General features: G+C 40.6%; 3 protein-coding genes across 3 annotated transcripts; 2 read left to right on the forward strand and 1 right to left on the reverse strand.

Annotated features, from left to right (window-relative positions):
* The first annotated feature begins 19 nt into the window (after positions 1-19).
* LOC128218288 (inactive selenide, water dikinase-like protein) lies at positions 20-5,237 on the forward strand. Its single transcript, XM_052925927.1, has 8 exons — positions 20-113; positions 213-456; positions 813-916; positions 1,157-1,306; positions 1,778-1,890; positions 2,658-2,848; positions 3,449-3,661; positions 4,323-5,237. The coding sequence occupies exons 2-8, from the start codon at positions 453-455 to the stop codon at positions 4,505-4,507; spliced, it is 960 nt and encodes a 319-aa protein (XP_052781887.1). The 5' UTR covers positions 20-113; positions 213-452; the 3' UTR covers positions 4,508-5,237.
* Positions 5,238-5,592: 355 nt separating this feature from the next.
* LOC128216007 (neurogenic locus notch homolog protein 2-like) lies at positions 5,593-6,431 on the reverse strand. Its single transcript, XM_052922600.1, has 2 exons — positions 6,151-6,431; positions 5,593-5,842 (listed from the first exon to the last, which is right to left on the reverse strand). The coding sequence occupies exons 1-2, from the start codon at positions 6,429-6,431 to the stop codon at positions 5,593-5,595; spliced, it is 531 nt and encodes a 176-aa protein (XP_052778560.1).
* Positions 6,432-7,338: 907 nt separating this feature from the next.
* LOC128216008 (uncharacterized) lies at positions 7,339-8,691 on the forward strand. The gene is made up of 2 exons (XM_052922602.1): positions 7,339-7,348; positions 7,469-8,691. The coding sequence occupies exons 1-2, from the start codon at positions 7,339-7,341 to the stop codon at positions 8,689-8,691; spliced, it is 1,233 nt and encodes a 410-aa protein (XP_052778562.1).
* The last annotated feature ends 3,120 nt before the right edge of the window (positions 8,692-11,811 follow it).

Consider the following 11,811-nt stretch of genomic DNA (forward strand, 5'->3'; position numbering starts at 1 on the left):
TTACAAATAGACATGTGACGTTTTATCATTGAACTTAAACTACATACGGGCACTTGCAAGTGCGCGGCTTACATTCTGGGGAGGTCGCCATATTTTACAGAACAGTGCCAACAGTGTGCTCCGTGACAAAAATCGATTTTTGGCATTATTTGGAATTTAAACTTCTTTATTTTTGTGTCTTCGTGTAATATAATACTCCTTTAACCTTTCAGCTACGTTCCTAATCGCTGACAATGGAGCAAGCATCATCTGTGGCCTTGCGCCGTCCGTTCGATCCTGCGGCACATGAGTTGGATCCTAATTTCCGACTCACAAAATTTGCTGACCTGAAGGGATGAGGGTGTAAAGTCCCTCAGGAAGCACTGCTCAAGCTTCTTGAGGGGCTCCAACAGGACAGCAATGCCCAGGCTCAGGATCAGGCGCACTTTCAATATGTGGCCCAGATCCCGCGCATGGGTGAGTTGAAATTTTATCTTGAAAAAAATGTATTCGGATATGACTGTCGGATATGAGAATGATTGGCCGACATTGCTTTGTTTAACATTATAATGGTGCATTTGTACATGATTTTGTTGTTGAGCGTAGTCATTCATGGAAAACAATGCTAGGTTGTTTATTTAAGGCAAAGAGAGTTTTAACTTCTTTTAAATTCTCATTGATTAATTTTCTCCTCGACATTCACCGGATTTCAAGATGGCGTCTGTTATCAGGCCGGGCAGGCGTTGTCACGTGATGTCTGACCTAATGCTATTTTTAGCAATGCACATGGTTCCTGTTAGCATTGTTACAATGTTTTTAATTGTTCTTTTCAGGGATTGGAATGGATGCTTCGGTTACCCCACTTCGACATGGTGGGCTTTCCTTAGTTCAGACTACAGATTTCTTCTACCCGTTGGTGGATGATCCTTACATGATGGTAAATAAATACATTGATCCTCAAATGCTCTGAACTTGTTTGTTATTGATTGAGGGTTCCTGACATATTTGTTGATGATGGTACCTGGCAATAAATTTATTTCTACTCTTGAAGGATAATCAGATTTTTTCTTTTCTAACTCGTGTCGATGGGAACCCAAGGAAAGATGTTTTCATATCTTTAGTCTTGTCACAGTAGTGTGAGTAGTAATGTTACATGTACAACCATTGTTCATTTCAGGGCAAGATTGCTTGTGCCAATGTGTTGAGTGATCTCTATGCAATGGGTGTTACTGAATGCGACAACATGTTGATGCTGCTTGCTGTCAGCAACAAGATGACAGATAAGGAGCGAGATGTTGTCGTGCCCATGATGATGAGGGGATTTAAGGTTTTTGTTTTGAAAAATAAATAAAATGATCATCCAAATACCTGTGTTGAGGACTGTTTTTACATTTCATGGTTGGATTACTTATATCATTTAGACATATTTATTGTGTCATGTAATAGCTATATGGTGTGATGGCATCTTTTTGATCTGAAAAAGAAAAATAGTTTTCAAAGAGTTAACAAGTACTTAATTGCTGTTGAATTTGATTTACTCAACAGTTTGATAGTAATCCTTTTAACGATAGCTTTAATAAGTTTAGTATTGGAGCACAACAGTTTCTCTCTCTTACATCTCTGTTTCCCAGTGTTTTTCTTACTTAAATACTTTGAAGAGTCCAATTCATTATAACAAAAATAAGAGATTTCAACTGTGTTTAGTGGAAAGTCTCCTTAGTTCAAAACTGCTCTGATTGTTCTTGATGATAGGTCCTCAGGAACCTGAGGTAATTTCAGTGATATGTTTCGTTTGTAGGACCTTGCAGAGGAGGCCGGTACATCTGTGACCGGAGGTCAGACTGTCCTCAACCCCTGGCTTACTGTGGGTGGTGTAGGCACCACTGTCTGCCAGCCAAATGAGTTCATTATGTAAGTTTCTATTGCATCAACTCTTAGTTGTTGTTTCACATCACTTTAATCATTTAACAGGCCTTTTTCTAGATGTCCCTCAGGTCGGATATTTTGGTCAATTCTTAAAAAAAAAAGTCCTTTAATTTGTGCAAAGTTCCTCATTTAGACAAGTGAAAGTTTAGAAATTAAAATTTTGTGACAATTGACAATTAAAAAGAAAGCTAAGAAGAAGGCCTATTTACACTTCCAATCTCCAGCATTTTTTAAAACTGTAAATTATAAAATTTGTACTGCGTTGTGTATATTTTGAATGCGTTCCTAAGCTTCATTTATTCCTACGCTTCATTGATTGTTTTACCATAAACATGATAAATTAAGTACCGGTATAAGTGTTTGCAAATAATAGGGTATTTAATTTAGACCAATTTTGTTATGGGTTACCTTTATTTCGATATATTCTAGGGTTTTATCTATAAACAATTTTTAGGAGACCTTTTTTGGGTTGCACTCCTCTGCCCAAATGGCAGTTGAAACCTTAAACAACCTCAATTTAGAACATTTCAAACTTTTTGTCAAGTTATTATATTTAAGTTCGTCGCAACCGGACACAATATCATTTATGTGGCCTTTTAACAGATTCATTTCCCCCCCAAATGAAATTCTAAGGTATACATGTAATGTTTTTTTGATGTTCGCCATTTGATGGCTGACAATTATAATCTTAGTAATACAACCGAGAATTCATTAACTGATGAACTAATTGCCCATGATCCCATATGTAACAGGCCAGACAATGCAGTAGTGGGAGATGTGTTGGTCCTCACCAAACCCCTCGGTACCCAGGTGGCTGTCAACGCTTACCAGTGGCTCGACCAACCAGAACGCTGGAACCGCATCAAGCTGGTCGTGACAGAGGATGATGTCCGCAAGGCGTACCAGCGAGCCATGTTTAGTATGGCCAGACTTAACAGAACAGGTGAAAAAAAGGGACTTAATAACAATCAATTAATCACACACAAGTGTTTTTGTGGAATAACAAACATTTCAATTGCAATTCTACTTTTGAAAAGCTTATCAAGTAAATTGATTTTATTCGGTATAGTTCAATAATGACCCTTTTATTTTTATTTCTTTTATTTAAATAGTGAACTGTTCATGTCTGAAGTCAGGACAGCAAATAAAAATTATCACCAAATGATTTCAGCCCTTCAGCTGCCAGTTCATTAACATCCCTTTGTTACCATCTTGTTATTTCCAGGATTAACAAAGGGCATGGTGTTTTTTTCTTAAAAGTGCACAATTGTTAATTGTCACTGTAAATATTGGACATCTGACATGTCATGTTCTTCAAGCTTACCATAGCATCTGTTAGTATTGCGCAGGAGTCAAACGGGCAGCTCGGCACGACACTGTGGTCAAAAGGCCTAAAAGAAACACTTAATATAGATACTTTACTTTCATAATTGTAGACTTGTGTCCCTTGTTTGACTGAGAGAAAACAACAGACAGGCGTTCTTTGCGCCTATTATATACAGTGCTCTAGTCGACTTTCACTACTCATATCCTGTGTTTACAGCTTCTCGTCTGATGCACAAGTTCAACGCCCATGGAGCCACAGATGTGACAGGCTTCGGTCTGCTAGGTCACGCCAAGAACCTTGCCTCAACACAGAAGAATGAGGTTTCATTCGTGATCCACAACCTCCCGGTCATCGCTAAGATGGCAGCCATCAGCAAGGCGTGCGGCAATATGTTTGGTCTACTTCAGGGACAGTCTGCGGAAACATCAGGTATGTGGAGTTGTTTTAAGAATCAACATTTGTGAAATTTTATGTGCCTACTTTTAGCATAAGCTTAAGATGTTAATAAAGCTTTAAACTAGACTTTAATTTTTTTCCAAAGTCGGCCAACCAGTCAGAATCGTGCTCTTAATTGACTATATCTAGGGTTGTCATTGACCATTTGGTTTGAGTTAATGGCACTTAAATGGGTTAGAGTAAGATTTTAAATATTAAATGGGAACTCTGCTATTTTTTAGCTCGGCTATTCGAAGAATAAGGAGAGCTATCCTAGTCACCCGAGCGTCGGTGTAGCCACTTATGTTAAAGTTTGCGTACCACCTCAAATATTTTCAAAGTCCATTGACACATGGCTTTGAAACTTTGCACACTTGTTCACCATCATGCCCCCAACCTGTACACAGGAGAAGGTAACTCAATCAAGCCTTTTGACAGAATTATGCCCCTTTTTTGACTTAGAATTTACATTAAAATCCATTGACATATGACTTTCAATCCATGCATTTTTCAATCCTTACACTGAAAAGCGGCGGAATAGTCGAGCGCGCTGTCTCTGTGACAGCTCTTGTTAACAGTCCATATACCATGGTAAAGCATTTGTGTTAATATCTGATGTTTGTTTACAAATCTGATATCAGTGAATCTTTTTCAGGTGGATTGTTGATAGCCTTACCAAGAGAACAGGCTGCAGCCTTCTGCAAGGACATTGAGAAAACTGAGGGTTACCAATCATGGATAATCGGTATTGTGGAAAAGGGAAACCGGACTGCCCGAATAATCGACAAACCACGAGTAATTGAAGTGCCTGCCAAAGATAGAGATGGGGAGCTCTGGTAGTCTGGTTACCATGAGAACACTTGTTATTTGATTAAATATTACTGTTGGAAAGTCAAGTGCCAGAAATGGAAATCCTTTGATAAAATGTTTTCACATAAGATTTTAATACTAAAGTAACCAGAAGTTGCTTTTAAAGTTTTGTTATTGTTAATGATTTATGTAAAAACTTGTTTACCGTAACTACAGTCAAGAAAAACTTTCTGTTTTAGAATTAAGTGTTATGCTTTGCAGGCCGCCCCTTAGACATTGTTTTATATCATCTCCATGTCAATGTTTGATGCACAGAATTTGTATCTAATACCTGGCAACTATTAGCTATGTTCTGTTCAACCTTATGTTGGTATCATAATTCACCAAGACCTACCAGTTTGATTCTTGGGTGCGGATTTTGAGCAGGTCCAGCGCCCGAGTCTCAAACCGGTGTGTGTCTTACAGTCTTGTTCACAGCCTCTGTTCCTTTCTTTTTGACGTCACTTTCGGCAAAAGTTCATTATGTAACTTTGGAAGTAGCTGAGCAAAGTGAAAGAAGTGGAGTGAGTGTTTCAGACTGTCCCCATGTTCATCTGTCTGTATGTCAAAGCTAACTGCTAGCTTTATGTTCATATTTCATGTCTAAGGGGCATCATTATACAAATTATTTCATTGCATCATTTTTCTTAAGTCATCATACAAATCATTCATTGTTTCATAAATCATGTTTACATTAAACTGAATAAAAAATGAAGATATTTATCTTTTTAATTCTTTCATCATAACATTCACGCGCATTCCTACATGCTGTGTATGTCAGTTATTGAAATGTCACATCAAGCCCAATACAATGTCAATTTCATTACTAATGTCTTGAAACATACTTTTCTTATCAGTCAGCAAGCGCATTAAATGATAAATCAAATTGAAATCGATCAATTTTTGCAATAGTGCCTTGGCGTCATCGAGTTTGGCTTCTTTTATTATCAACTTGAATTACATGATCTTTTTTTGGAAATTTTCTAGATGAATTTTTTTTACTCATTACCAGTATTTTTCATATTTCGTAATGACCAGGTACTGGTATGCCATACAGTTATACGAGGGCTGGTTCCTCATACAGTTACACGAGTACTGGTTTGCCCATACAGTTTTACGAGGGCTGGTTCCTCATAGTTAAACGAGTACTGGTTTGCCATACAGTTATACGAGGGCTGGTTCCTCATACAGTTACACGAGTACTGGTTTGCCATACAGTTATACAAGCCCTGGTTTGCCATACAGTTACACGAGTACTGGTTTGCCATACAGAAATACGAGGGCTGTTTCCTCATACGGTTACATGAGTACTGGTTTGCCAAACAGCTGCACGAGTACTAGTTTGCCATTCAGTTACACGAGTACTGGTTTGCCATACAGTTACACGAGTACTGGTTTGCCATACAGTTACACGAGTACTGGTTTTCCATATAGTTGTAAGAGTACTGGTTTGCCATACAGTTACACGAGTACTGGTTTGCCAAACAGTTACACGAGTTATGGTTTGTCATACAGATGTAAGAGTACTTCGAGGGGTGAAAGCGAAAAGGTTCTAAGTGACATTAAATAAAGAAGCAGATAGAACCTTTTCGCTCTTACCCCTCGACTTGTTTGCCATACAGTTGTAAGAGTACTGGTTTGCCGTACAGTTACACGAGTACTGGGTTGTCATACAGTTATACGAGTACTTGTTTGCCATACAGTTATACGAGCACTGGGTTGCCATACAGTTATACGAGTACTGGTTTGCAGTAAAGTTGTAAGAGTACTGGTTTGCCATACAGTTACACGAGCACTGGTTTCCCATGTAGCTACACGAGTACTGGTTTACCATACAGTTACACGAGTTCTGGTTTGCCATACAGATGTAAGAGTGCTTGTTTGCCATACAGTTACACGAGTACTGGTTTGCCATACAGTTACACGAGTTCTAGGTTGCCATACAGATGTAAGAGTACTTGTTTGCCATACAGTAATACAAGGGGTGGTTCCTCATACAGTAACACGAGTACTGGTTTGTCATACAGATATACAAGTACTGGGCTGCCATACAGTTATAAAAGTACTGGTTTGCCATACAGTTATACGAGTTCTGGGTTGCCATACAGATGTAAGAGTACTTGTTTGCCATACATTAATACAAGGGGTGGTTCCTCGTGCAGTTACACGAGTACTGGTTTGCCAAACAGTTATACAAGTACTGGGTTGCCATACAGTTATACAAGTACTGGTTTGCCATACAGTTATACGAGTTCTGGGTTGCCATACAGTGATGCGAGTTCTGGGTTGCCATACACTTATACAAGGACTGGTTTGCCATACAGTAATACGAGCACTGGTTTGCCGTACAGTTATACAAGAACTGGTTTGCCGTACAGTTATACGAGTTCTGGTTTGCCTTACAATTAGACGAGTTCTGGTTTGCCGTACAGTTATACAAGTTCTGGTTTGCCGTACAGTTATACGAGTTCTGGGTTGCCATACAGATGTAAGAGTACTTGTTTGCCATACAGTAATACAAGGGATGGTTCCTCATGAAGTAACACGAGTACTGGTTTGCCATACAGTTACACAAGTACTGGGCTGCCATACAGTTATACAAGCATCGGTTTGCCATACAGTTATACGAGCTCTGGGTTGCCATACAGATGTAAGAGTACTTGTTTGCCATACATTAATACAAGGGGTGGTTCCTCATGCAGTTACACGAGTACTGGTTTGCCATACAGTTAAACGAGCACTGGTTTCCCATATAGCTACACGAGTACTGGTTTACCATACAGTTCAACAACGAGTAAGAGTTTGCCAAAAAGAGATATACAATGAGTACTAGTGAGTCATACAATTATACACCGAGTACTAGCTTGCCATAAAGTTATCCTCACTACCAAATCATTATTGTATGTGTAATATACATAAAATTTTAATATGCATTATCATTTTTGTTCCCAGCGTGCAACAAAGGGAACCAATCTTCCAGATCTCAACCCGCCCTTCCAGATCTCAACCCGCACTTCCAGATCTCCCCCCGCACTTCCAGATCTCAACCCACACTTCCAGATCTCAACCCGCACTTCCAGAACCCGCGCTTCCAGATCTCAACCCGCACTTCCAGATATCAACCCGCACTTCCGGATCTCAACACACACTTCAAGATATCAATCCGCACTTCCATATGTCAACCCGCACTTCCAGATTTCAACCAAAACTTCAAGATCTCAACCCACACTTCCAAACCTCAACCCGCACTTCCAGATCTCAACCCACACTTCCAGATCTCAACCCACACTTCCAGATCCCAATACACACTTCTAGATCTCAACCCACACTTCCAGATCTCAACCCACACTTCCAGATCTCAACCCACACTTCCAGATTTTGACCCGCACTTCCAGATCTCAACAGACACTTCAAGATATCAATCCGCACCTCCCGATCTCAACCCGCCCTTCCATATTTCAACCCGCACTTCCAGATCTCAACCCGCACTTCCAGATTTCAATCAAAACTTCAAGATCTCAACCCACACTTCCAGATCTCAACCCGCACTTCCAGATTTCAACCCACATTTCCAGATCTCAACCCACACTTCCAGATATCAACCCATACTTTCAGATCTCAACCAACACCTCCAGATCTCAACCAACACTTCCAGATCTCAACCAACACTTCCAGATCTCAACCAACACTTCCAGATCTCAACCAACACTTCCAGATCTCAACCAACACCTCCAGATCTCAACCAACACTTCCAGATCTCAACCAACACTTCCAGATCTCAACCAACACCTCCAGATCTCAACCCGAACTTCCAGATCTCAACCCAACCTTCCAAACCTCAACCCGAACTTCCAGATCTCAACACACACCTCCAGATCTCAACCCGAACTTCCAGATCTCAACCAACACCTCCAGATCTCAACCCGAACTTCCAGATCTCAACACACACCTTCAGGTCTCAACCCGAACTTCCAGATCTCAACCAGCACTTCCAGATCTCAACCCGAACTTCCAGATCTCAACCCGAACTTCCAGATCTCAACCAACACCTCCAGATCTCAATCCGAACTTCCAGATCTCAACCAACACCTCCAGATCTCAACCCGAACTTCCAGATCTCAACCAACACCTCCAGATCTCAATCCGAACTTCCAGATCTCAACCCACACTTCTAAACCTCAACCCGAACTTCCAGATCTCAACACACACCTCCAGATCTCAACCCGAACTTCCAGATCTCAACCAACACCTCCAGATCTCAACCCGAACTTCCAGATCTCAACACACACCTCCAGATCTCAACCCGAACTTCCAGATCTCAACCAACACCTCCAGATCTCAACCCGAACTTCCAGATCTCAACCAACACATCCAGATCTCAACCCACACTTCCAGATCTCAACAGATACTTCCAGATCTCAACCCAAACTTCCAAATTTCAACCCTCACTTCCAGCTTTCAATCCACATTACCAGATTTCAACCCACACTTCCAGATTTAAACCCACACGACCATAGCTCGACGCAAACTTTCAGAACTTCCCCCGCGCATGCACATCTCAATCCACACTTCAACAGATCAACCCACACTTGACCTCCTAGTTAAAATGTCTGGCACAAACGCTTTCTCGCAGAAATTATGTGCAAATATTGTCTCCCTACTCCATTCTTTGGAATCAAGTATGAACATCTCAACATGATTATAGTCAACATACAAAGTCTACAGAGGGCAGGCAAAGCACGATCACCTAGCTGTTCTTGGTCTTGTTAATAATAGTCCTGGGCTCGATTCAAATGACCACTTTCATTCAATTAACAGAATGTCTTTACTCGCAGATGTCTGCTATTGTTATTTCTTTTCTAGATATGGGCATTTCACCTGTAGGAACCCAAACGTCCTTGTGATTGGTCATTCACTTTATAATCCACGCTTTTCCCATAAACTTATATTCATTGCAGAGTACAAGTTCTCTTTTTATATCATTGCTAAGCATATACCAATTATATGCGCCGATTGCCCTTTCCTTGTCTACATGTCCATATTTCTTGGCGACAGTACAAATATCGGAAGGAATATAGAATCTGCTTCCGTATGGCTTGGCGAACTGAGTCCACCATCTGTCTGTTTGCACGGCATGGTTCTGTAGGTATTGAACCAGGTGTTAATCATGCAACTAGAGGCTGAAAGCGTGCGGCATACCCTAGTTATTCAGAAGAGAATTTCAGGGCATCTGGCGCCTTCTGAATCTCTTTGTATGTGATCATTTCTATATGAATCAAATACCGTTTACTTATGCACCAGTCAACTGTAACCACGCCCCCAAGGTCCGGGGGTATACCGGGGACACCCGGAGACATGGGCCGTGTTCAGACTTTCCAGGTGGCCCCGCAGGGCCGGGTGTAGGCGGTGTTTTTTCTTCGCGCCAAAAGTAGCGGGAAGTGGGTCCCTGGGGTGCGCGGGTATTTGGCGGGGATTTTACCAGCAGCTTGTCCCTGCAGGGCGGGTATTTTACCCGGGCTTAACTGGACCGGAAGTCAAGGTCCACGCAATTTGGACCTGGGGGCTGTGGTTACAACCGACTGGTGCATTATTTACAGTTTCCAGCACACTGACCCCCTCTCATATGTCATTTTTATGGTTTTGGATTTGATATTATTTAAGTCTCTATTAGTATTCATATATATTCCCTTCATATTTCAACAATATCAAATACCGGTAGTTATATTTACGACCAGTTTGGGGGTTGTCCAGGTGTGATTGTTATTTTTTATATTGCACTTTTTCTTAATCCCCTCTATCTCTAAATTCAAATTTCATTTCAATCCCTTGAGACCTTTTCAAGATATGGCCCGGCAAAGCACCCATTTAAAAAAATCAGGTTAAGGAGAGATAACTTAGACATCAGACGCGTAGCTGACTGTACGCAAATACGCAGTTGCTTCGTGAATTTTTTACAGGTCGAAGTTTTTGTCATACCAAATTCCCCGAATTTGAAATAAAAAGTCGAGGGGGGTGGGGGTGGCAGGGGGTGAAAGGGTTAATATGTTGTCCGTCATCGATCTGCGTAATGCCAAAATGGGCCCAGCTACACGCACGGACATGTATATGCAGGGCGCAGAATTATGGTTCTTGTGTACTGCACGTTCTCTCATTACTATCTATTCATATTTCAAGTTTCATTTGAATCCCTTTCATAATGTTTTTCAATATATATAACAACAACAACAACTACTACTACTACTACTACTTATGGATTATTGTAAACGTTTTTGTTCAAAGAACATGGCATAATATTAAATGAGGGCTTGCTAGTGACTTATTTAAAGCAAATTGAATGATGAATTAAAAGTTTCTGTGGTGGTGGTGGTGGTGGTGCTGCTGCTGTTTCTGCTGCTGCTGCTGATGATGATGATGATGTTTGATGATGATGATGGTGGTGGTGGTGGTGGAGGTGGTTGTGGTGATGATGATGATGATGATGATGATGATGATGATGATGATGATGATGATGGTGGTGATGATGATGATGATGATGATGATGATGATGATGATGATGATGATGATGATGATGATGATGATGATGATGCTGCTGCTGCTGCTGCTGCTGATGATGATGATGATGATGATGATGATATGGCCTCAGAGGTATTTCATTTGGAATACTGTTCGAAGATACTGTTTTGACTGGTTGGTTCTATTCTGGGAGTCGGATGTATTATTGGTCCCTGGTTTTATTGTATAAAGACAATTCATAATTTAATCTTTAATGTCAAGCGTTGTTTAAACTTTTAATGCACAGTATTTCAGATCAATTCAAAATGCGTGATAAAAGTTTCAGTTGAAGACATGATTCAATGACTTAATACAAGCACACCTGAAACCGGCGACATTTTGTTACATTTGTTATTCTATGCGCATGCGCACCGGAAGGCGATAACACGATGATGAAAACACGACAGTGCGATGATGAAAACGTGAAATCAGGAAACTACGATGTTGAAAACGCGACAGTACGATGGTGAAAACACGATTGTTTATCGCATTATCATCATCTTATTATCGTAATATCGCGTTTTCATTATCGTACAATCGCGTTTTCATCATCGTTCTGTCGCGTTTTCACCATCGTAGTTTCATGATTTCGCGTTTTCATCATCGTACTATCGAGTATCGCGTTTCAGATCAACACATTCACAAGCGATGAATAACGGCATTCGGTAGATAACGCAATCCAGGGCATGATAATAAATGTAGTTCTTGGGTACTGGACTTCCTCTTATTGTCATTGTTCAATT

This window comes from Mya arenaria, chromosome 14 (genome assembly GCF_026914265.1).
Source record: "Mya arenaria isolate MELC-2E11 chromosome 14, ASM2691426v1".
Classification (NCBI taxonomy): Eukaryota; Metazoa; Mollusca; class Bivalvia; order Myida; family Myidae; genus Mya; species Mya arenaria.